The sequence below is a fragment of the Dendrobates tinctorius genome, unplaced genomic scaffold (assembly GCF_039654945.1).
Source record: "Dendrobates tinctorius isolate UK_male_01 unplaced genomic scaffold, ASM3965494v1 ptg000021l, whole genome shotgun sequence".
Classification (NCBI taxonomy): domain Eukaryota; kingdom Metazoa; phylum Chordata; class Amphibia; order Anura; family Dendrobatidae; genus Dendrobates; species Dendrobates tinctorius.
The window spans coordinates 25,402,334-25,427,322 of record NW_027361689.1 but is presented as its reverse complement, the minus strand read 5'-3'; the positions used below and the strand labels follow the sequence as shown (position 1 = coordinate 25,427,322).

The 24,989-nt window shown below is 45.3% G+C and overlaps 1 protein-coding gene across 3 annotated transcripts in view; it reads left to right on the top strand.

Annotated features, from left to right (window-relative positions):
* NBAS (NBAS subunit of NRZ tethering complex) overlaps positions 1-24,989 on the top strand; it is an 816,956-nt gene that overhangs the window by 527,051 nt on the left and 264,916 nt on the right. For all 3 annotated transcript variants that reach the window (XM_073568249.1, XM_073568248.1, XM_073568250.1), the window contains exons 43-44: positions 6,294-6,544; positions 13,335-13,669. In XM_073568249.1, the coding sequence (XP_073424350.1) occupies positions 6,294-6,544; positions 13,335-13,669 (586 nt within the window). The remainder of the gene's footprint in view (positions 1-6,293; positions 6,545-13,334; positions 13,670-24,989) is intronic.

Sequence of the window (24,989 nt, the reverse complement as noted above, 5' to 3'; positions counted from 1 at the left end):
TCCTGAAAAGTATTTCTGGATAAATGGAGCGGTGCAGAATCTTTGCACAGGAATCAATAAGTGCTACAACCCTCCAGGTAAATCAGTTTTATTTCCTAAATATTTAATTAACGCTGCTTCCTTCTGAGGCTCCATCTTCCACATCTAAGTCTAGTTTCACATTAGCGCCTTTTTGCGCAGCGCTTCGTGCGCAATTGAAACGCATGCAAAAAACGCATGCAAAAAACGCATGTAAATGCAGCGATTTTTAGGCGCATCAGCGTGCGCATGACGACAAAAAAACTCTGCATTTTCATGCGTTTTTGCATGCGTTCTCTAGGTGTCACATTTCACAGAAGGAAAATCCTTGAAACATATACTCCACCAATGGGACATCATCAGTATACAGCCCCATCATCAGTATACAGCCCCATCAGTATCCAGCCCCATCATCATCAGTATCCAGCCTCATCATCAGTATACAGCAACATCATCATCATCAGGTCACTGCCGCATCACACAGCATTTAAATACTTAAGAAATTCCTTGCAGACCCGTGGGGAGGCATTGTCCCAGTCATCCATCAGCGCTGCGGCCACCTCATTCTAGAGCCCCTTTAACACCACATTGTCCGAGTGCTGAGGATCACAGCTGTCCCACAAAGGGACTCGCTCCTGGACCAACTGGATGAGGGCATCATTGTCCAGGGCGAGCTCTTGATCCCGTTGTGGAGCCTAGAAAAGAAAGAAAAACATTAATCTTGGAAAGATTTGGAAATTAAAAAGATATGAAAAAATGCAGAAAAGAAGCAAGATTGAAGATGAAAAACAGGACAGAAAAAAGTCAGAGAAAAAAAAAAAAGAATACAATCACAGTCAGTCTATACTTAAAGTACAGGTGGTCTCCCCGCCGGCACTTGGACTGGCTGCTCCTGCTGTTCCTCCTCACTTGCCGTGGATGATGAGGTCTGAAAAAGAACAAAAATTAATTTGGGACATGTGTAGATGCGACAGCGAATACTTACCCAAACTGTAGGGCAGGAAGGTACTCACTTCACTCTCTGCTTGGGCCAGTTCACCACGGGCCAGTCTGTATTCCTCTCCAGAAGACATGCTGCAATAAAAAAGAGACATTAGTACATAGTAAATTGAGAAAAAAAGTACAGGCCGACATTAGGTTTAATACTCACATTATTAAAGTGGCTGCAAGTCTCCAAAAGGCTTCTCTTCAAAAAAAATTCTGGCTGCTTCTCTCTTCCAGGCTGGCTGTAGAGTAGTGGTCTGCCAGTGACAACACCTTTTTTATCTACACTACCCCCAAACAATGTTTCTTTGTTTAGGGGTGGATTAAAGCAGTGTCTAGACAAATTAATTAAAAAAAAAAGCATGCGTTAAAAAGCGCGGGCGTGCACATGTATATGCGCACTCCATGTGTTCCCATAGACTATAATGCTTTGTTTTGGCGCATTCCGTGCGCACAGCAAACGCATGCTTTTTTTAACTCCTTTGGGCGGAACAAAAAATGCAACATGTTGCGTGGGATGCTGAGGCGCACACCTAGAAAAAGCGCATGCGCACGATAACACAGATGAACGCGTGCAAGCGCAAGTCCATGCGCCCGCCATGTCAAAAATAGGTGCGCATAACGCATGCGACCGATAGCGCACGATGCACTGCGCGAAAAAAAACTAATGTGAAACCAGCCTAACACATGATGCCCATTCCAAATGCCTAACCATCATCAATCATTGTCCCAAGTCCTCTATGTCTCGGAGAAAGATCGCAATGCCATGTAAATTTTTGCATAAAATTGTTTGTTGAGTGAACAATTAAAACTATATAACATTTTTTTGGGAGGATATTTGATGGTTTAAGGGAACTTGAAAAGATTTTCTGACTTTATGCAAAGCTTTAATAGTCACTTAATGCCTACATTAATAGAACAAACAAATGTAAAAAACTTTAATATATCTTATTAGAGAGATGGGCGTCTTACTCCACTTATAAGCCACTTCTTCTCTCCTTCATTCACTCTGGAGAAAAAAACAAATTCAAATCTGTCTTTCCACATCACTGAGGGATCCGATTGCAGCTGCTTAATGATGTTTATGGCGAGAAGAGGAGGATGAAGGTTGGTATGAGCAGAGTGTTAGAGAAAAATTGTGCTGCTGATTTCTGGTAAGTTTTTTAACTCAGGTGCGCCTTAAAGCGAACTTGCCACCTGTTTTGGCCGCTATACGATGCGGTCACTACCTTTCAGGGCTTATCTACAGCGTTCTATAATGCTGCAGATAAGCCCCCGATCTGACCTGAAAGATAAGAAAAATAAGTTTTATTATACTCACTTTGGGGGCGGTCCGGCACCTCCCATCTTCTTGTGACGCCGCCCCCTCCTGCTAGCTTCATCGCCCCCTGTCATCGCGCTCCTGCACAGGCGTACTTCTCTGCCCTGTTGAGGGCAGAGCAAAGTAGTACTGCAGTGCACAAGCTCCGGGAAATGTTAGAAATGATTGTTCACTGTCTTTTCAATTGGTAAATTCTGTATTCAGGTGAATGAGGCAGGGGATGACCATTGCTGCTCATGAAAGTCTATGGTCATTGGAGGAGCTAGAGGCAGACACAGCCATTTTGTTGCAAAGTCCTAGAACCGCAAACCAAAAACCACACTTAAAACCTGCACCTTTCCAGCGATGTTGGCGTCGGTCTCCTGAGGTTCACATTAAATTATGTCCTGCAAGCCCTGCAGCCAGTCAGTGACCTGCAATGAGCTGCTGTGTTCTCACTTCCTACGTACGAATCTCAGGCTTCCGATGGAAGTTTGAAAGCTGCAGCCTATCTGCGGCTACTGATTGGCTGCAGGGCTCACGTGGAATAGCAGTGTCATGTCGACCTCTGGATGCCGGTATGGGAGATGAGTTGGAGGTATTTTTATTTTACAAGGGGGGATATGACATTTAAGAAAGGGTTGTCCAGGTAGTGAACCAACGCTTTTAATTCATAGACCCACGGTTCCCATAAATGTCATTTTCCCGCTTGCTGGATTGTGTATTTTCTGACTCCTACTCGATTTATGAGGGGCGACTATTGAAGAAACATGTTCAATATTACTGTGAAGTGGAGAACCCAATTATTCTCATAGCACACACGCTGCCCACGCGTAGATCAATGAAAACTGAGGATTTCTCTACACTTCAAGAAAATTCCAGAGATAAACCGAATGTCAATATAGTTTTTGACGTCCTATATTAAAGCAGAGGAACCATTTTTAATATTGTGCATCCTTGATCGATAGGTATACATAATTGGGCTAGTATAAAAACTGGGAACATTTAAAAAAATCCTAGAACATAAAAATATACATGATGATGATCTCTGTAAAGTAGCCTGGAAATTAATGGAGCTATATAAGAAAGTAAAATAAAAAAATATATCTCTAACCTGGATTAGGTAATGATTGCTTGAGAAGAAATCCACAGAAATGTTTCAGGAAAGACCTAATTTGAAGCATTGCACCATTTGAAGGTGAAAGAGGACTAATGAAGTCCCAGTAAGTGAGAGAAAATAAAAGCAGTGGGCAATCCTAGTTATGTCTCCACCAGTTTCCACCATCGAGTCCTTCTTTTCTATGGGCGTTCTTCAAGTTGTGTTATGTTTTTACAGCACAGACTACGTATGCAAATTTTCTCATCAGAGAGCGAGGACTAGGAGTCTAGAGTGGGATTTAAGCGGTAACGTTTCTCCTTGTGGAGAGCGACAAGTCAGGCCTGGCATGTCTGATTGAGGAGACTTATAGGCCATGCAAGCTCCTATAGGAAATTAAATATGCCAACTGCCTCTTCATAGAAGAAGAGAACCTGAATCTCTAGTGCCATCTAAAAGTCACTATCGACCCTTTAAAGAGCCTTGCCGCATGACTAAGAATAAAGGCTGTCCTTTCCTCAACCCTCAATCTACTAAAATGCTTGTGCATGCCCTCATCTCCCGCCGCGACTACTGCAACATCCTTTTCTGTGGTCTCCCTGCTAACACCCTCACACCTCTCCAGTCCATCTATAACTCTGCCGCCCGACTAATTCATCTCTCTCCTCGCTACTCCTCCGCTTCTCCCTTCTGCAAATCTCTTCACTGGCTCCCATCCCCTCAGCGTATCCAGTTCAAATTACTAATACTGACCTACAAGGCCATCTATAACCTGTCTCCTCCATATGACTCTGAACTAATCTCCCGATACCTTCCCTCACGTAATCTCCGGTCCTCCCAAGACCTCCTTCTCTCCTCCACACTTATTCGCTCCTCACCCAACCGCCTCCAAGACTTCTCCCGAATATCCCCCATCCTCTGGAATTCATTGCCCAAACACGTCCGGCTATCAACCACACTCCGATCCTTCAGACGGAAACTGAAAACCCACCTCTTCAGGAAAGCCTACAGCCTGCAATGATCTCCGCTGCCCCATCACCATCACTGGAGCTACTGCAACCCCCCAACCTACTGTCTCCTTCCCCACCGTCCTGTAGCATGTAAGCCCGAAAGGGCAGGGTGCTCTCTCCCCTCTGTATCAGTCTGTCATTGTTAGTTTGTTTACGGTAAGTGATATCTGTAATTTGTATGTAACCCCTTCTCATGTACAGCACCATGGAATCAATGGTGCTATATAAATAATAATAATAAAAAAGGCCAAATCAGAACCTTAATTTACAGACACGGTGTTCCGGTGTGTTGTCCCTAGTCAGTGCAAAGTATGAGATCTGATTTGGTTAGTTGAGTGGCATAAGACTGTGGGATCTAAGAGGTAAAGTTTCACCGTGTTGAGAGTGACAAGTCAGGCCTGGCATGTCAGAGTGATGTCATATGGCAAGGATTGATTTTAACTCTTAGGATTGCTACTTCCAATAGGTGGCACTAGATTTCTAGTTCTCTTCCTCTGTGAAGAATCTATTTGCATATGTAATTTCCCGGAGTAGCGTGCATGGCCTATAAGTCTCCTCACTCTGACATGCCAGGCTTGGCTTGTCACTCTCCACAAGGAGAAACATAACCACTTAGATCCTAGTAGAGACTACATAGTTCCATATGATGCAAGGAGTGAATGTGTTCTCTGCTGTAGGATCCGAAGGCGCCAGGGGAAGCTCTGCTCACATACTGATATGTTATATAACTGTGGAAAGTGCAAGAGCTTAGATAGGCAAAACCAGTTTTATCTACGGAGAAGGATCTTTTTTGCAGAAGACATCTACCACAGGTTGGACTTTCTTTTTGTTCAGTTCTTGTCAATTAATAGACCTGCCCAATATGGGATCCTGTGATTTATTTAGGTGACTGACATTAAACGGATGGAGCAGAGCGAGACAGTGTTTTTCACGATCTCATTATGTGGTTTTGTGGGTAAATCTTCACTATAGATGACTGCATTCTCCTAACTCAAAGATTTCTCCCGATACAAGAGATGATAGCGCTGCTTCACCGGAGCTGCTAGCGCTGATCTGAAGATGACTATGTTGACAAGTTCTTTTTCTCCCTCGTAAACCAGCAAGAATAAAGTCATAGGAAGCCTCACGGCCAGTCCATGAACGACAGCTCGTAATGGTAGAAAAACAATGCAGTGTAGGAATGCGGGAGAATATAGTTGTATCTCATATCTACACTGTCACCCATGTGCTGGGACGCCTCCATATACAGTTGACAACTTGACTTTTTATTTCTTGTGAAGAACTTGTCAAAAAATCACGGACAGATAATTTTTTACAGACCCTTGGAAAACCCATAATAAATGATTAAGTGATACGTGTCTACAGCCATTAATTGTCTTATGAAGACCTCAGCTGTATTCACTGTAAAATGATGAAAATTACAGTCAAAATAATCCATAGATGTTTCTTCAGACTCAAAAGAAAAATGAGACGCCTTCCATTTTTTTTATTTTACGGAAAAGACAAAAAAAATTAGTATGTTCTCCCAGTGTTTGCGTGAGCTTCCTCCGGATTCTCCGGTTTCCTCCCTCATTCCAAAGACATACTGATAGGGAATGTAGATTATGAGCCCCATCAGGGACAGCGATGATAATGTCTGTAAAGTGCTGTGGAATTAATGGTGCTATATAAATGAGTAAAATCAATAAATATTGGAATTTCTGGATGGTTGGCGACCCTGGCTCCACTTTCCACCTGCCCCATTCTACATCCATAGACATTAATACTTAGTTATACTTAACTCCAACCCGGTGATTTCCACAACTTTTCCTTCTTGTAGTTTCAATGTTGAGTTGTGTATATGTTTCTTATATGTGATGTTTTTTTGTTTTGTTTTTTCTTACAGATTGTCTACAACAGAAATTGAGGTGCGAGCCAAGTCCCTCGGCCTGTATGACACTCTAAAAGCGAGTCCTGAAGCTTTCTACGAGCACATGGCCAAGTACGTGTATCCCACCATAGAGGGCAGAGACCACCAGAGACTGCTGTATTACTTCACTCTCCTGGAGAGCTGCGGCTGCTCGCCATACATCAAGCACATCATCAAGCCCGACTCCCATATCAAACTGCTTAAGAAGCTGAAGGCGGTGGCATCAGGTAACCCAGCACCGGCTGAGCGATCTGCCATGATTCTATGACTTCAGATGTATCCCTCTTTCCATAGTGATGACTTTCTGTTTTGCTTTTTGTTTTGTTTTTTAGCACTGCTTATTTTTTATATATATTTAATATGAAATTAATTTAAAGGGAACCTTTCATAACATTTACTTCTGTCGGTATAGATCCTAGCACAACAATGAAAATGACACCTGTCTTGTAGCATTCTGATCTGCCAGCCCTGAGAAATCAAGCTTTCAAGCCACGTGCAAATCTCGGAGCGCATTTAGACACACCCCTAAAGCACCTCCTGGCTAATTTGCATATGGCTTCAAATCTTTATTTCTCAGCACTGGCACATCATGTTACTACAAACAGGTGTCATTTTTATTGTTGTACTAGGACCTATACAGCTAAGCCACTTAAATTCATTGGTAAAATAATCCTGAAAAGTTCCCTTAAAATTGGCAACTGACAGTGTAGCACAGGTTTTCACAATATTTATTTACAGTGGGTAGGATAGATCTAGTTCTAGACAGTTGCAATCAAAATTCTTCAGCCCCCCCCCCCCCAATTTGGAAATTATAAACAAATATTTACAGGCATTCTGCTGTTTGCAATAAATAAAAAAGAACAATGTAAATAGCGCAACTAAGCACAGCTAATATATCAATAGTTTCCTCAAATTCTGTACAAAATGCCTCTTTTACTGTCTGCAGCAGTCACAGAATTAGTCATCTCCGTCATGAAAAGCGTCTTTAGTTCTTAGTGGAGCCCCTCTGGCTGTTATGACCTGCTGCATGCTCGCTGCAGATCCAGACATCGGCTTCTCACAGCATTGCTCAGGAATCTTTGTCTGTTCCTTGTGGGAAACGACCTACAGGTAACCAGTATTCTTGGGTTTCCGTGCTGCAAACACCTTTTCAACATCCCACCAAAGATTTTCGTTGTGGTTCAATTCAGGTGACTGAGATAGCGACTACTGAATCTATCAGGACTTCTGAAACCTGGAGGTATGCTTGGGTTCATTCTTTGGAAATCTAATGATGCCCAAGCTTCAGCTTTCTCACATAGTGCACTGTGTTTCTTTTACTAGGATTTCCTAATACTTGATTAAATCCATCTTTCCTCCACATTCTCCAATTCTCCAGTTTTAGAAGAATCATAGCAGCTTCAAAGCATCACCAAGCCTCCACTGTTATGAACATGTCACCGAGGAGGATTGCAGGTATAGGCTAGGCCAACAGGAAACCAGAGAGTTTGGTAACTCAGAGGATTGCAGACCCCTGATCCTAACAACACAACTAGCAGTAGCCGTGGGGCGTACCTACGATGCCCTAGACGGCTCAGCACAGCCGGAGAGCTAACTAAGCCTAAAGCAAGAAAGGTGAAATCTAAACTGCCCCAGAGTAGAACCCCAAGAAATAGATAGCACCCAAATATATATTATCTGTGAGACAAGATGGAACACAAACACAGGCAGAAAATAGACTGAGCAAATGATGGGGCCCGAACTGACAGGATAAGAAAGGAAAGACACTGTCTGCAATCACGCAAAAACCCTAAAAAATCCAACACGTCTGATGTACCAAAAAACACTGAGGACTTACGACCTCGCCCCCACTATATCAGCATTCTGGTATGAACTGGCAGCAAAGTTAAAAAGGCTAATATAACAGGGGACTGAACAAACTGACACAAGCTGTAACATATGGAGCGGGGTCCAGCACAGCCCCCAGCGAAGAGCACGCTGAACCCGCAAAACAGAAAAAGGCAAAACCAGATCAGAAGCAAAGGATTAGCAAATGATCAACTTATCTGAAAAATGCAGGATCAGGGCAGGAGACATCAGACCTCAGAATGCACAGGAAAACTAATCACCAGCAGGGACTAAAGGAAGCCTGCTGACTTAAATACTCCAATCAGTAACCCCAGATCTCCAGTCATCATCATCAGGTGGCAAACCTCTGTCAATCCGGCCAGCTCCACTACCCACAGTAACCACCAGAGGGAGCCCTGGCTCAGAAGTAAGATAATTCACAACACTCCACCATGCTTCACTGCAGGAATCACCAAGCTATCAAGATGCTTCACTGTAGGCATCACTAAGCCACCACCATGCTTCACTGTTGACCAGTTGTTCTTTTCATATGCTTCCTTCTCCAGACATAATGCTGATTTATAGACCTGAAAAGTTCCAGTTCTGTTTAATTGCTTTATAGAACATAATCCCGAAACTGATTAGGTTTATTTGTATGGTTTTGAACATATTGGAACAGAATAAAAAAATTTTTTGTATTTTTGGGTCAGTACAGGTGTATATTTTGCAGTTCAGACATGACAGTGAGCATTTAGTAAGTGCTGTAGATCTCATTCAGATGTTTGTTTGTTTTTTACAGAAAGGACATGTAGCAATTAGGTGCTGTTCAGATGTCTGTGAGGTTTTTTTTTTACAGTGAGTGCAGAACAAAAAATCTCTAAGATCCCATGTTTTTGAACCAAGTCACTGATCAAAATCGCCCATATTAGTCTATGGGTTTGTGACTATCACGAGTAGCACACGGATGTCACTGCATTCACTTACAAGTAAAATCATTGATGTCTGAATGAGGCTGAAACCTCGGTCCCTGCTGCCACAACGTCTTCCTACATGTCTTTTGCAGTCACCCGAGGGTTTTTGACCACCCGCGTCTTCAGGGGTCTGGTGACAGCCGTAGACCACTTCCTCTTTCTGCCTCCTCTGGGTTTTGTAGCTGGTGTTCCTTCAACTATAGATTTGTGATCTTTGTTTCCATCTGTATCACTAGGAGCATTCCCTGCCTTGGTTTCTTGTATCTTTTTCCTTGTTTGTGCAAGGCAATTATCTCTCACCTTTTAGGAACACTCTTCTGACTTGGGCTCTGTTCACATGTCCAGTTTTCATTCTTATGTAACAGATCCAATATTTGTAACAACTGGATCAATAACAAAAGGAGCAAAAGTGGATGTAAAATGGAAACCAAAATTTCCGATTTTGAGTGGATCATTCTTAAAGTGGACACGTTAGATGCTATTTTGCATCTCTTTTTGATCCATTTGTAATGAATCCGTTTTTACTAGAGGCGTCCACCCGTACACATCTGTAGTGTTCTGGGCATGCGCTGCTCTAAAAAAATGAACTGTTAATGGATGACGTAACAGACATCTGTTTATGATTCTTTTTCCTTAGACTTCGATGTAGAAGAAATTGCTATTGCTGTTTTTTGTGGCCAGGCAACAGTTGTGCAAAGGCCCCGATTCCTTAAGACTAGTTTTTCATACACCAGTCTTAATAAATGGCATGTAGGAATAAAATGCATTGAATTCAAGAGGTGCACGACGCTTAATGGATTTGGTACATCTTATTAGTGGCGTGCTCCTTGGTGAAAATGTTACTCCAGTCACAGACTAGAGTAACATTTCTGGTGTAAGAAATTCCCCTAATTTTCATGAATTTGAAGCTCATCGTCCCCAACTTCTCCTCAGCTCTGTCCTTTTTGGCGGAGCGACCTGAAACTAAACAAAGGCCTGAAATTTCAAATTTGTTGGGCAACTTCACGTTGCATGAAAATTTCGAGACTCTTCAAAGTATTTTACCCGAGTTTTCAGGCATAAACACTTTCAGGAATGGGGACTTGCATTTTTAACCCAGCTAAGAAACAGATTGCCGGTGGATTGCAGTAGAACAGTCAACAGGTTAGGCTAGTTCCATTCCATCAGTTTATTTTAGTTTTCTTCATCCCAAAACGGTTCCCCTAAAAATGTAGCTACTGGGTATTTCAACATATTTCTACCATAAAATCAAGGGTTTTGGTCAATAAACCCTTAGCCAGTCCAGGTATTTGATGTGTTGTATCTCGAGCACCCCCAATGCTACTAATGAATGTGCGGGAAGAGAGCTGGTTTGCAGTTTTGTGCTCTTATGAGGTCTTCTTCTATTCTTGGGGATGAATAATTCTGAGACCTCAGTTTTTCCCCTTCCCATTATTTTTTTTTCCTTTTCTTCCTCCAAAACATGTGGGGCGAGTTGTAGGTTTGAATGACCATGTTCATCTTGACACATAATGTGCTGGAAAACTGTAAAAAAAAAATAAAAAAAATGCTAGTCCGATGCAAATGCTAGTCCGATGAAATTGTTAAAAAAAGCACGATACCACCATTGATATTTTTGGATTTTGTTTTTACAACTTTCAGTGTGTATTGATTTTGCCCACCAATACCATGCTCTGTCAGTATGATACTGACAATATTACATGTATAGGGCCATTTTTTTATTGTAATGGTTTAAACAAATTTTATAACAATTTAAGAAGCAAAAAAAATTGTTCCATTTTCTAAAATGCACATTTTTTTTTTCATTTTTCTATTGATTGTGCTGGATGATCTGATATGAGCTGATATTTTTATTAGGGCCATTATTTAATGTATGGGCTAAGGTCATAGAGATGGTATGAATCGATTAACAGGACCCGGTCTATCAGCCACGTCCGTTACCTGTGGTCACTGAGCAGGAGACCTGAGAACTTCCTCCTACCACCCAGGATCTGCAGCTCATGCCAAGCAGCAACAATGGCGTTGTACCAGTCCGGCTAGTCAGAAGTGGAGTAGGAGGAGGTCCGTGGGCTCCCATCCAGCGGCCCACAGATCAATGACGTGACAGAGGGGGTCGGGTCCTGCAAATCGATTAGCATTTTGTCTAGGATTCAATATTTTTACATACTAAAGTATTCCAGTACTGGTCAAAATGTTGAACACAGATGTCAGCCATGAGGGGCCTTCAACAGTAACCCATCGGCTCCCAGTGATTGCGTTTTTGTGAGAAGGTTGATAAGTGCCAAATCCGCACACCACCCTATTCTTGCCACTTAAATGCTAGATAGCGCGAGTCGCTGCTGTTAGAGGCATGTGCTGGCTGTATAACACAGCTGGTCGCGTGTGAAACGGGCTCAGCTCCTGAGCCTGCTCCGCACACACACAACCGCACCCAACATGTGCGCAGTACATGTACCAGTATCCTGAAATTGGGGAAACCACTTGTTATATAAGTTGTATCGAAATAAATAAATTGTTCTCGTTTTATTGGTTTACTGCAAACAGCGGAAAGTGCGTTAATTTTGCAAATAAACTGAATTTTGCAGTGGGAGCAGAATAGTTTTAATTACTACTGTAAATCAGTCCTGTACATGGGAGTCTATATTCTCCCGGTCCATTGTCTCCTTACCTGAGCACAAGGTGATAATGAAGTGTTGCGTCTTCAGCCTGCGGTGCTGGTAGAGACACTTTGGAGGCTTTTCGTGAGGATGCAGAAGGCAGGTACATCTGTCGTCTTACCTGTTACAGTAACACATACAGCGTCTCCTGGTCCCAAAGGCAACACATAGCAAGGTGAACCCTTTGTGAGAACGCAATCTTACTGTGAAAGAAACCAATTTGTTTATTTTTGCACATTCCAGATGTTGCAGGCCTGTGTTTGTCATGTGGCATAGAGTAAAGATGGTAAATCTGCATTTACATTTCACAGTCGCAGCCTTAAAACAACCGCCGACCTATTACCTATTGCTTTTATGCATCAGAAGGCTCAGTTGAGCCGAGTTACTCAAATGTAGTACATCCGAGTTGCTTCTGTTTAGCTCATGTGAATTTAGGAGAGCTGAGTGGGTTATGTTCCACAAATATATTTTTTTTCACTTCCAAATTCTGCGGAGCTGAGTTTGACATGTGCTAGAGAACGGAGTAGCTTTAATTTACCTGATCTACCGAGTTTAGCAGCGCCGTCTCGTTTGGTACAGCCATATGTTCCCTGTTTGGCATGGCTGTCTGCACCAGGTTTGGCACAGCCGAGTTTATCAGCACTGTCTAGTTTGGCATGGCCCAGTTTAGTAGAGCTGCCTAGTTTGGCACGACCGTCTTCTCCCAGTTTGGCACCTCCGCCTGTTCCCGGCTTGGCATGGCTGAGTTTAGCCTCGCTGTCTGGTTTGGCACGACTGAGTTTAGCAGCACACTCTTCCAAGTCTGCTGTGCCAAACCAGACAGCGCTGCTTATCTCTGCCATTCCAAACAGCGCTGCTATTCTCGCCAAACTAGAGAGCACTGCTAAGCTCAGCAGTGCCAATCCAACAGCTAGTTTAGCATAGCTGAGATTAGCAGCATTGTCTGGTTTGGCATGGCTGAGTATAGCCACGTTGTCTGGTTTGGCATGGCCGAGTATAGCCACATTGTCTGGTTTGGCATGGTCAAATTTAGCAGACAAATCCACCAATGACCTTAATGCAATTTGCAACGCTACTTTTCTCGGCCATGCCAATCTAGACCACACTGCTATTCTCTCCCTTGCCAAACCCGAGAGCACTGCTAAACTCGGCACGGCTGAGTTTAGCAGTGTTGTCTGGTTTGGCACGGCTGTCTGCACCCAGTTTGGCATGGCCAAGCTTGTCTGGTTTGGCACGGCCGAGCTTGGCAGAGTTGTCTGGTTTGGCACGGCCGAGCTTGGCAGAGCTGTCTGGTTTGGCACGGCTGAGCTTAGCAGAGCTGTCTGGTTTGGCACAGACGAGCTTAGCAGAGCTGTCTGGTTTTGAATTAGCTGAGCCTAGTTGGTCAAATGTCAGGTGTCCTTGTCTTTTTGAATGGCTCATCCTTATATCCGGTTTTACTTTGCACTTTTGCTAACAGTTATCATTAAATACAATGACCTATTCAGCTCTGCTTCATCTCTATTTCTAGGACATACGGAGTCCATCACAGATAATTTTGTGGTTCTTTTTTTCTTCGGCAGGTCTTGATTATAAGAGAATGACAGATGCCAGCCTGGACCCACTCGAGTCGCTGGCACCGGTGCTCACCAGTCATAATGTGCTGGCTATTTCCAAGCTGGCCATGAGAATCCCAGATTTAGAGGGGAACATGCTTTCCTCCAGTGCGGTGCACGCAGCTTGGCTAAAGAAACTCTTTTGGAACGGTGACCCGCAGCTCCTGAAGGAGACCCCACAAACTGCTACTGAGTGGTCCCATGCCTACGACATCTGCAGGAAATACTTTGACAGGCTGACGCCCGGGGATTTGATGACATTTATTGATGAAATCACTTTCACGTCACTCGCCATGAGCAAGGTAATCTCCACCAATGTCAGTGTATGAGATGGCGCTCCACGCATCCCCTGTAGTGTGAACATGGCCTTACAGTAAGAGTGTGTTAGAGAATGGTGATTCTAATAAGTCAATGCAGAAGAAAAATGTCATTCTTACATTCTCCCCCATAATCCACTGCTGCCTGCAATATGAAAGGGTCTTTGTTCCCCCCAAAACTTTGGCGCTGTTGTCCATGGAAACTACGAGCCATGGCAAAATTCTTGTTGCTAATTGTAGACTGGAGAAAAATTGGGCACTTTTTTTTTTTCAAAATTGTCAAAATCCCTTTAAGGGCGCACTCAGCACTGTGGTCCTTTCAGCGTCCGTGGTATTCATCATCGGGAATTTTCCCTGTGTGGGCATTATATATGCAGATTGCCTCTGCAGAGATGAAGGGTGCTAGAACTCTAGCACCACCTATTGGAAGCAGCGATCCTAAAAATCCCTATCGATCCTTTTAACGAGCCTTGTCGCATGACTTAGGTTAAAAGCCAAAACAGAATCTCAATTTTCACACACGGTGTTTCGTGGTTGCTGCCCCTCATCAGTGCAAAGTATGAGATCTGATTTGGCTAGGTGAGAGGCTTAAGACTGGGATCTAAGGGGTAACTTTTCTGTTTGTGGAGAGTGACAAGCCAAATCTGGCATTTCAGAGTGAAGAGACTTGTATGCGATGCCTGTTTCTGTGAGAAATTAATTATGCAAATTGTCTCTCCAGAGAGTGTGAGGGCTAGAACTCTAGTGCCATTTATTGGAATTACCAATCCTAAAAGTCAATAACAACCTTTAATGAGCCTGCTATGTGAACTTAGATCCCAGTATTACGACACTCACCTAGCCAAATCAGATCTCATACTTTGTACTGATGAGGGGCAATACCCCGAAACAGAGTGTCTGCAAATTGCGATTCTGGCATAGCTTTTATCCTAAATTATGTGTCAAGGCTCATTAATGGGTCAGTACTGAGTTTTAGGATTGCTACTTCCAATAGGTGGCGCTAGAGTTCTAGTCCATTTCCTCTCTGAAGAGGCAATTTGCACATTTAATTTCCCAGAGGAACATGCATGGCCTATAAGTCTCCTCACTCTGACATTGTCTCTCTCCACTAGGAGAAACGTTACCCCTTAGATTCCTGTGCATTATATGGAGCGTTACGGTTTCACCTCCATTGCTACTTACGGATCCGCTGTGTATAGATCCCACGGATGTTCACTATACAGAGGGAGAATACAGACGGCAGAGCTTGCAGGATCCGGAGGATCAGGATCATCAGTGTGTCACATGCTAATGACTAGAATCCTTGTGATCGCCTTGAACATCCGTGCACCGAGCACTCGAGTATCTGCTAGAACGACGCGGAGTCATTACCCGGCTCCCTGTAATACTCAGCGCATGCAGGCCTATTGTATCCCCACACGTGGGAGTCGTTGCTTTCTGATATGTGAAGTGTTAAGTTTCATATTTTATGGTGTTTTTTTCTCCTATATGTTAGTCGCACCTTGCCATCTGCCTCTATGGAGGAATCTTCCATAGGACCATACCGGCTTCTCCTCCGTCAGACATGTGGGCCCCGTGCCCTGCAGCCTGAATACGTTGGCATCATTAGCGTGCTGAGCTGTTGAGTGGGCTGAGGACGGGCTATGAGATCTCTCGCTGCCCTGCTTATCAGCTGGCAAGTGCCAAAACCACCCCAGACACGCCGAGGCGGGTGCAGATAAGAGTAGCAGTACTTTGCCGTATTTCTTTATTTCCCCTTTGCTTCCTAGATGGAAAATGAAGCAGTAAATAATCTTTCGTTTCCTAGCGTAGACCTAAATCTCACAGCATTCCTGGTCCTGGCTGATGTGATCTGGGTAAATCTAGCAGCGGGGAGGTACAGTAATGAGGGGAGGTTCCACGCCATCAGGCACATTGCATTAAGGTGAATGGCGGATCTGCTGCAGGTCACACGCTGCTCGTCGGCGCTTGTGGATGGGGCTTTGAAGGCAAAAAATATGTTCCGCAAAATCGAGGATGCTGCGGAATTTCATATCGGCCACATAGTAATTATGCCGTTGATATTTTCTTTTTTTTTCCAAAATCATTTTTATTACATTTTCAAGTTTTTCATACAGTTGAACATTTCTGTAAACTTCCATATTATCTCACAGATAAAGGCAGTATGTGATGGAATCCCCATAATAACAAAACCCCCAAAGTAATGAAGAAATTAAAATCATGTTTGCGCGCAGCCCAGGTCCCCCTCCTCATTTCAGGCATGTGCTCATTCACATAGTTTCAGACCTTCAGATTCCCCAACGTTCCCCCTATGCTCTCGAGTAAATACCAGTTCGAGTGTATAAATGGGTTCATTACCTCTATCCTTTCGTCTTTTGTCATTTTGTTCTCAATAAACCTCCTCCATTTTCCCATGAATTTAGCTGTTTCCCTGTCTTTGTTTCTCATCGCCTCTCTTTTATCAATGTCCAATGCTTTTTTAAGGCCCAGTATCATATCTTTTCTGTCTGGGAGTGTCTGCGTTAGCCAGTTCCTCATGATGATCTCTTCCCTCCCTCTATTTCCCGTATGGTGCAGTATCCAACATATGGGTTCATGTTTCACCTTAACCCCACAAATTTCCTCGGTCAGCCTCTGTACCATCGCCCAAAAATTCTGTGTATATTGACAGTGCCACATCGCATGTATCATGTCAGTTCTCTCTTTCTGACATTTAGGGCATTTCTCTCTTCTGTTTGGGCAATTTGCTGAAGGAGGAATGTTAAAACCAAGCACTATGCCGTGCATAATTCGAAATTGGCTGTCTCTCCATTTTTCGGAGATGATGTGTTTCCTTACTCTTCCCCAGCCCTCCAAGACACATTCCATCACGTCCTCTGAGTGTAATTCTCGAGTCCAGCAGCTAAACACTGTCTGACCCTGATGGTAACAGGATTTCCCTTGCATAACTATATATTTTTGAGATATTCACACCCTGTATGTCCCATTTGGTCATTGTGTCAAATTCGTTAGTCCCTATTTCTTTGGTCACCTTTATGCCGTTGATATTAAGCATGGATTCTCCTCTCCATCGTTAAAATTGCCAAATAAAAACAACATAAATGTACCGTTTACTGAAAACCTCTCTCATTCTCAAGAGCGGAATTTTTTTTAATTGTATATTTAGTGCTCATTGTTTAGTGGTGGCCGATGTCCTAGGCCAGAGATGGTGAACCTTTTAGAGACTGAGTGCCCAAATGGCAACCCTAAACTCACTTATTTTTCACAAAGGCCCAACACAGCGGACATCACAGGAAGCTTTGGGGCTGGTGCGGACATCACAGGAGGCATTGGAGCTGGTGTGGACATCACAGGAGGCAATGGAGCTGGTGTGGACATCACAGGAGGCATTGGGGCTGAAACAGACATCACAGGAGGCATTGGAGCTGGTGTGGACATCACATGAGGCATTGGGGCTGAAACGGACATCACAGGAGGAATTGGGGTTGGTGCAGACATCACAGGAGGCATTAGGGCTTGTGCGGACATCACAGGAGGCATTGGGGCTTGTGCGGACATCACAGGAGGCATTGGAGCTGGTGTGGACATCACAGGAGGCAATGGAGCTGGTGTGGACATCACAGGAGGCATTGGGGCTGAAACAGACATCACAGGAGGCATTGGAGCTGGTGTGGACATCACATGAGGCATTGGGGCTGAAACGGACATCACAGGAGGAATTGGGGTTGGTGCAGACATCACAGGAGGCATTAGGGCTTGTGCGGACATCACAGGAGGCATTGGGGCTTGTGCGGACATCACAGGAGGCATTGGGACTGGTGCGGACATCACAGGAGGCATTGGGGCTGGTGCGGACATCACAGGAGGCATTGGGGCTGGTGCGGACATCACAGGAGGCATTGGGGCTGGTGCGGACATCACAGGAGACATTGGGGCTGGTGCGGAAATCACAGGAGGAATTGGGGTTGGTGCGGACATCACAAGAGGCATTGGGGCTGGTGCGGACATCACAGGAGGCATTGGGGCTGAAACGGACATCACAGGAGGCATTGGGGCTGGTGCGGACATCACAGGAGGCATTGGGGCTGAAACGGACATCACAGGAGGCATTGGGGCTGGTGTGGACATCACAGGAGGCATTGGGGCTGGTGCAGAAATCACAGGAGGAATTGGGGTTGGTGCGGACATCACAGGAGGCATTGGGGCTGGTGCGGACATCACAGGAGGCATTGGGGCTGAAACGGACATCACAGGAGGCATTGGGGCTGGTGCGGACATCACAGGAGGCATTGGGGCTGGTGCGGACATCACAGGAGGCATTGGGGCTGGTGTGGACATCACAGGAGGCATTGGGGCTGGTGCGGACATCACAGGAGGCATTGGGGCTGGTGCGGACATCACAGGGGGCATTGGGGCTGGTGCGGACATCACAGGGGGCATTGGGGCTGGTGCGGACATCACAGGGGGCATTGGGGCTAGTGCGGACATCACAGGAGGCATTGGGGCAGGTGCGGACATCACAGGGGGCATTGGGGCTGGTGCGGACATCACAGGAGGCGTTGGGGCTGGTGCGGACATCACAGGAGGCTTGGGGCTGGTGCGGACAACACAGGAGGCATTGGGGCTGGTGCAGACATCACAGGAGGCATTGGGGCTGGTGTGTACATCACAGGAGGCATTGGGGCTGGTGCGGACATCACAGGAGGCATTGGGGCTGGTGCGGACATCACAGGAGCTCCTCTGCCCTGGTCCCGACATAGCACTTTTCAAATGTATTCGCGTTTAAAAGATGCGAATACATTTGAACATGGGAAGAAGGAAGTGGCATCTCACAGGCCTGGCATGCGTGCCCACAGAGAGGGCTCCGAGCGCCCCCTCTGGCATGCGTGCTATAGATTCGCCACCACTGTCCTAGACAATTCAAATCCATTGGGAGCTGATTTGCGGTACCCAACCGCAGCCACTCTCTGTAGATGGAGCAGCTCCATTGCTGAGCACTTCCGTCCGTCACTGCACAGAGTACAGCTGATCAGATGGGTTGCAGGGTGTCATCCCCCACCAGGCATTGATGACCACTACTAATGTTTAAGCAGGTTTCTAAATAGTCTTCATTAAAAAAATGTCTTCCATTTTTCTTTTGCAAAGAATCTGTAATTCCTTTATCTTGCTAGCTTTGTAAAAATGTTACAAATCTATCAGAGGTCCTACTAATAATTGTTTTCATCTTAAGGTTTCCATAGTCTTTAAACTCGTCACCTATCCAAAGAATAGATGATTATTGTGGAACTGACCGCTGAGTCCCTCAACGATCTCGAAAACCGGCCTCTAAAATGGCTCTTTGGGATTGAAGCGCACATTACTTCTCTATTGGACTGCAGCAGATAAGCCGATCGCTGGAGTTTATTATCTCCGGCAGCTGCACAGAGAATGAATGGAGGTTTTTTTTGTAGCGATTCTCTTTGGATAAGTGATAAACTTCACTGTTGGGAAATAAGACTGTAAACGGTAGTGTTCAACCTGTGGTGTTCCATCTATTGTGGAAACCACAAGTCCCAGCATGCCATGACATCCACAGACCTCTGCTATACATTTCCCCCCCAAATCACAGCAGAAAACATTGTCTTGTCTGAATATCATTTATTTGCGGCCTTGCCGTGCCAGATCTTCTCACTACGCGGTCTGTTCCTCTCGGAAGGTTCGATCTTCCATCTGTGTTGGATGTTGCATTGGGGTCATCTGCAGATCTTCCGGAATCTAGTAAGAGGCGTAAAGATGTACATGAAGGTGTGAAGCCAATTCTAGGCGACAGTGATCAGATGCCGCACTCTTAGCTCAGGACCCTTAATAGTAAATGTAGGGGGTTCGCTCAGATAGTTTTCATTTTCTTTAGGAAATGTTTAACACTTCTTGATTTTGTGCTTTTATGTTGATTTTTGGCTTTTCTCCGTTTAGCATAGAAATCAGTAGGAAATAAAGGCACTAAGGCACAGGGATATTAGGGCGGGTATGTGCCCAACTTTTATTTTTTTATATATATATATATATATATATATATATATATATATATATATATATATATATATATAATATAGTTTTTGATCTAAGGACTTTCAGAGATGGAAAAGTCACCAATAGGTTGGAGTAAAGGAGTAATTGCGGTCCCTCGTCTGATCCAATGTGTTTCCATTGTCGAAAGACAGCATTGCAGAGAAATTATCGATTTTGCCTCTTCCGCTAATCAAAATGCCGACATATTATTGTAAAATCATATTTTTTATTTTCATTAAATTGCTGATGGAAAAAAAAGAATAAGACAGTAAACACAACTTAAAAAAAAAATTTTTTTTGGAAGTGCAAAAGATAAATTTGTTCAAAAAAGGTCTTTTTTTTTTTTTTAATAAAAAGCCAAGTTTAAATCGGATGTAAAGCAGAAACAGTGAACTACTCTCTCAGGGGCTCAGCGGTCAGGTTGTCATTGTGGCTTAGAACTTAGAAGTAGTTTTCAACTACAAAATTGTAGCTCGTGTCGCAGAATTCTTACTGAAAAAGGGGTTTTCTAGGGAAAAAAGAACATTTTGTAATTAATATGTTGATATTCTCTAGACTATAACATGATTACTATTCTGATAGCCCGTATTTCCTGCTCCACCGCTCACCCGATCCCTTTAGCTCTGTGCTACTTGGTCCCATCCTCGACACACCAGAAATAAGAATTTAGGAGTCTTTTCAAAATGAGCAAATTTTGAAAGTTCTTGTTGAACTATTTGGGTTTTTAATTAGCGATGAGCAAATGTGATGTGCTCCGATAAGGTGTTATCTGAGCATGCTCGAGTGCTAACCGACTGACTTCAGGGGGCCCGAAAAATATGTCCGAGTTCCCGCAGCTGCATGCCTCACGGCTGTTTGACAGACGCAACACATGCAGGGAGACTAACAAACAGGCAATTCCTGCATGTGTTGCTGCTGTCTAACAGCCGCGGGGACTCTGACATATTTTTCGAGCACACCAAGACACTGATAACACCTTATCCGATCACTTTCTCTCATCACAATTTTGATTGTCTTCCTTAAAAAATAAATAAAACTAACTGTATAAGGTTACTGACTACATAGGTAACCAGCAGATCAGGATCTAGTAGTAGATCTCGTGAGTAGATCACATTTTTTGGCTTATTTTGAGGGCCTGTCGACTGATTCATGCTGCCCAAACCTCGGTCTAGCCAAGGATAATAGCTGCAGAGGAAACTACTCTGGCTTTTCCCAGTGTTGTGAGAGGTGATTGACAGGTCTCTCGCTATGGGAGAAACCTGTCAATCACATGGAGAGGAGCCATCCAGAGGCTGCGCCTTGTCTCCAGCTGTTGTCCCCGGCCGGGCTCAGGTTTGGGAAGCATGAATCAGCTGACAGGTTCTCTTTAAGCCAAAAGATGGCCCCAATGGAGTTAATATCAATAAAAGCATTATGATCCACTGAACAGCTCAGCTGACAGGTTCTCTTTAAATGCATGGGTTTTTTGTGATAAGCATGTTTACAAGATGATATTCAAAAATTGGGGTCTGTTTGGTTCCTACAGCCTCTGTCACTGTAAATAGCAAGTTGTAGAATGAGTTAACTGGCAATCAATCCGTAAGCGTCTTATAATGTCAGGGTCCTTACTCTTACCTCTCTTCTCCTGTACAATCTTCTAAGCTGATTTATGACCAAATCAGCGTTGAACTGAACTCCCATCATGTCCTAATTGCCGAGTGCTGTCAGGCATCACCTGGGATTACTCTTTCCGTTTTTCTTAATCTTCACAGTCTAAAGTTGTAGAAAAGATGATCCAGAGGACCGTCTCTCCGTTCTTTGCAATAAACAGATAAATATTTTTATAGTGAGCCATGTGTCCTGATTTCCCTCTACTTTGGCTCCTGTTCTCTGCTTCCAGGGCTGGCCAATAATTCCACATCACATAATGCTTGGTCGGTGCTAATGAACACAGGCAGAATGTGGAGCGCGGGGTTCTGAAGCCTCGGCGTCTCTTTGAGGCTTTCTGTTCTCTGTCTCGAGTGTAAAAGTCGTACGATCCATGATCTGAATCAGTTAAAACAAGCGCGTCGGGGAGACGACGACACATCTGCAGTCGGGGAGACGACGACACATCTGCAGTCGGGGAGACGACGACACATCTGCAGTCGGGGAGACGACGACACATCTGCAGTCGGGGAGACGACACATCTGCAGTCGGGGAGACGACGACACATCTGCAGTCGGGGAGACGACGACACATCTGCAGTCGGGGAGACGACGACACATCTGCAGTCGGGGAGACGACGACACATCTGCAGTCGGGGAGACGACGACACATCTGCAGTCGGGGAGACGACGACACATCTGCAGTCGGGGAGACGACGACACATCTGCAGTCGGGGAGACGACACCTCTGCAGTCGGGGAGACGACGACACATCTGCAGTCGGGGAGACGACGACACATCTGCAGTCGGGGAGACGACGACACATCTGCAGTCGGGGAGACGACGACACATCTGCAGTCGGGGAGACGACGACACATCTGCAGTCGGGGAGACGACGACACATCTGCAGTCGGGGAGACGACGACACATCTGCAGTCGGGGAGACGACGACACATCTGCAGTCGGGGAGACGACGACACATCTGCAGTCGGGGAGACGACGACACATCTGCAGTCGGGGAGACGACGACACATCTGCAGTCGGGGAGACGACGACACATCTGCAGTCGGGGAGACGACGACACATCTGCAGTCGGGGAGACGACGACACATCTGCAGTCGGGGAGACTACGACACATCTGCAGTCGGGGAGACTACGACACATCTGCAGTCGGGGAGACTACGACACATCTGCAGTCGGGGAGACTACGACACATCTGCAGTCGGGGAGACTACGACACATCTGCAGTCGGGGAGACTACGACACATCTGCAGTCGGGGAGACGACACCTCTGCAGTCGGGGAGACGACACCTCTGCAGTCGGGGAGACGACACCTCTGCAGTCGGGGAGACGACACCTCTGCAGTCGGGGAGACGACACCTCTGCAGTCGGGGAGACGACACGGCTGCGGCTTCTCACACATCAGTTCTCTGTTCTTAATATTTAGCGTCTTACGCTCATAATATTTGATTAATTCTTCTTTCATGGTAGTTGTTTCATGTCACAAAGTTGACACGTGTCATCCGAAGCTCTTAAAAGCCTCGTTGTGTGCAGCGTAAGATGGCGTTCGGGTGTCTGATCCTTGCATGCCTTTTTATCAGTTCATTATATGAGGAGCCATACTGTGTATGTCACATATACACGTCCTCCGTGCATATACAGAAAGCACAAAACTGCACACCCACCACATATACAGAACGCGCACCTACCACATATACAGAACGCACACACTGCGCACCCACCACATATACAGGACGTACACACTGCGCACCCACCACATATACAGGACGTACACACTGCGCACCCACCACATATACAGAACGCACACACTGCGCACCCACCACATATACAGGACGTACACACTGCGCACCCACCACATATACAGGACGTACACACTGCGCACCCACCACATATACAGAACGCACACACTGCGCACCCACCACATATACAGAACGCACACACTGCGCACCCACCACATATACAGAACGCACACACTGCGCACCCACCACATATACAGAACGCACACACTGCGCACCCACCACATATACAGAACGCACACACTGCGCACCCACCACATATACAGAACGCACACACTGCGCACCCACCACATATACAGAACGCACACACTGCGCACCCACCACATATACAGAACGCACACACTGCGCACCCACCACATATACAGAACGCACACACTGCGCACCCACCACATATACAGAACGCACACACTGCCCACCCACCACATATACAGAACGCACACACTGCGCACCCACCACATATACAGGACGTACACACTGCGCACCCACCACATATACAGAACGCACACACTGCGCACCCACCACATATACAGAACGCACACACTGCGCACCCACCACATATACAGAACGCACACACTGCGCACCCACCACATATACAGAACGCACACACTGCGCACCCACCACATATACAGAACGCACACACTGCGCACCCACCACATATACAGAACGCACACACTGCGCACCCACCACATATACAGAACGCACACACTGCGCACCCACCACATATACAGAACGCACACACTGCACACCCACCACATATACAGAACGCACACACTGCGCACCCACCACATATACAGAAAACGCACCCACCACATATACAGAACTCACACACTGCGCACCCACCACATATACAGAACACGCACCCACCACATATACAGAACGCACACACTTCGCACCCACCACATATACAGAACACGCACACACTGCGCACCCACCACATATACAGAACACGCACCCACCACATATACAGAACACGCACCCACCACATATACAGAACGCACACACTGCGCACCCACCATATATACAGAACGCACACACTGCGCACCCACCACATATACAGAACGCACAAACACTACATACAGTTAGGTCCATATATATTTGGACAGGGACAACATTTTTCTAATTTTGGTTCTAGACATTACCACAATGAATTTTAAACAAAACAATTCAGATGCAGTTGAAGTTCAGACTTTCAGCTTTCATTTGAGGGTATCCACATTAAAATTGGATGAAGGGTTTAGGAGTTTCAGCTCCTTAACATGTGCCACCCTGTTTTTAAAGGGACCAAAAGTAATTGGACAGACTAAATAATTGTAAACAAAATGTTCATTTCTAGTACTTGGTTGAAAACCCTTTGCTAGCAATGACTGCCTGAAGTCTTGAACTCATGGACATCACCAGACACTGAACTGAACATATACAGAACGCACACACATACACCACACGTGCAGAACACGCACACACCACATATACAGAACGCACACACATACACCACACGTGCAGAACACGCACACACCACATACACAGAACGCACACACATACACCACACATGCAGAACACGCACACACCACATATGCAGAACGCACACACATACACCACACGTGCGGAACACGCACACACCACATATACAGAACGCACACACATACACCACACGTGCAGAACACGCATCCACCACATATACAAAACGCACACACATACACCACACGTGCAGAACACGCATCCACCACATATACAGAACGCACACACATACACCACACGAACGCACACACATGCACCACATATACAGAACGCACACACATACACCACACGTGCAGAA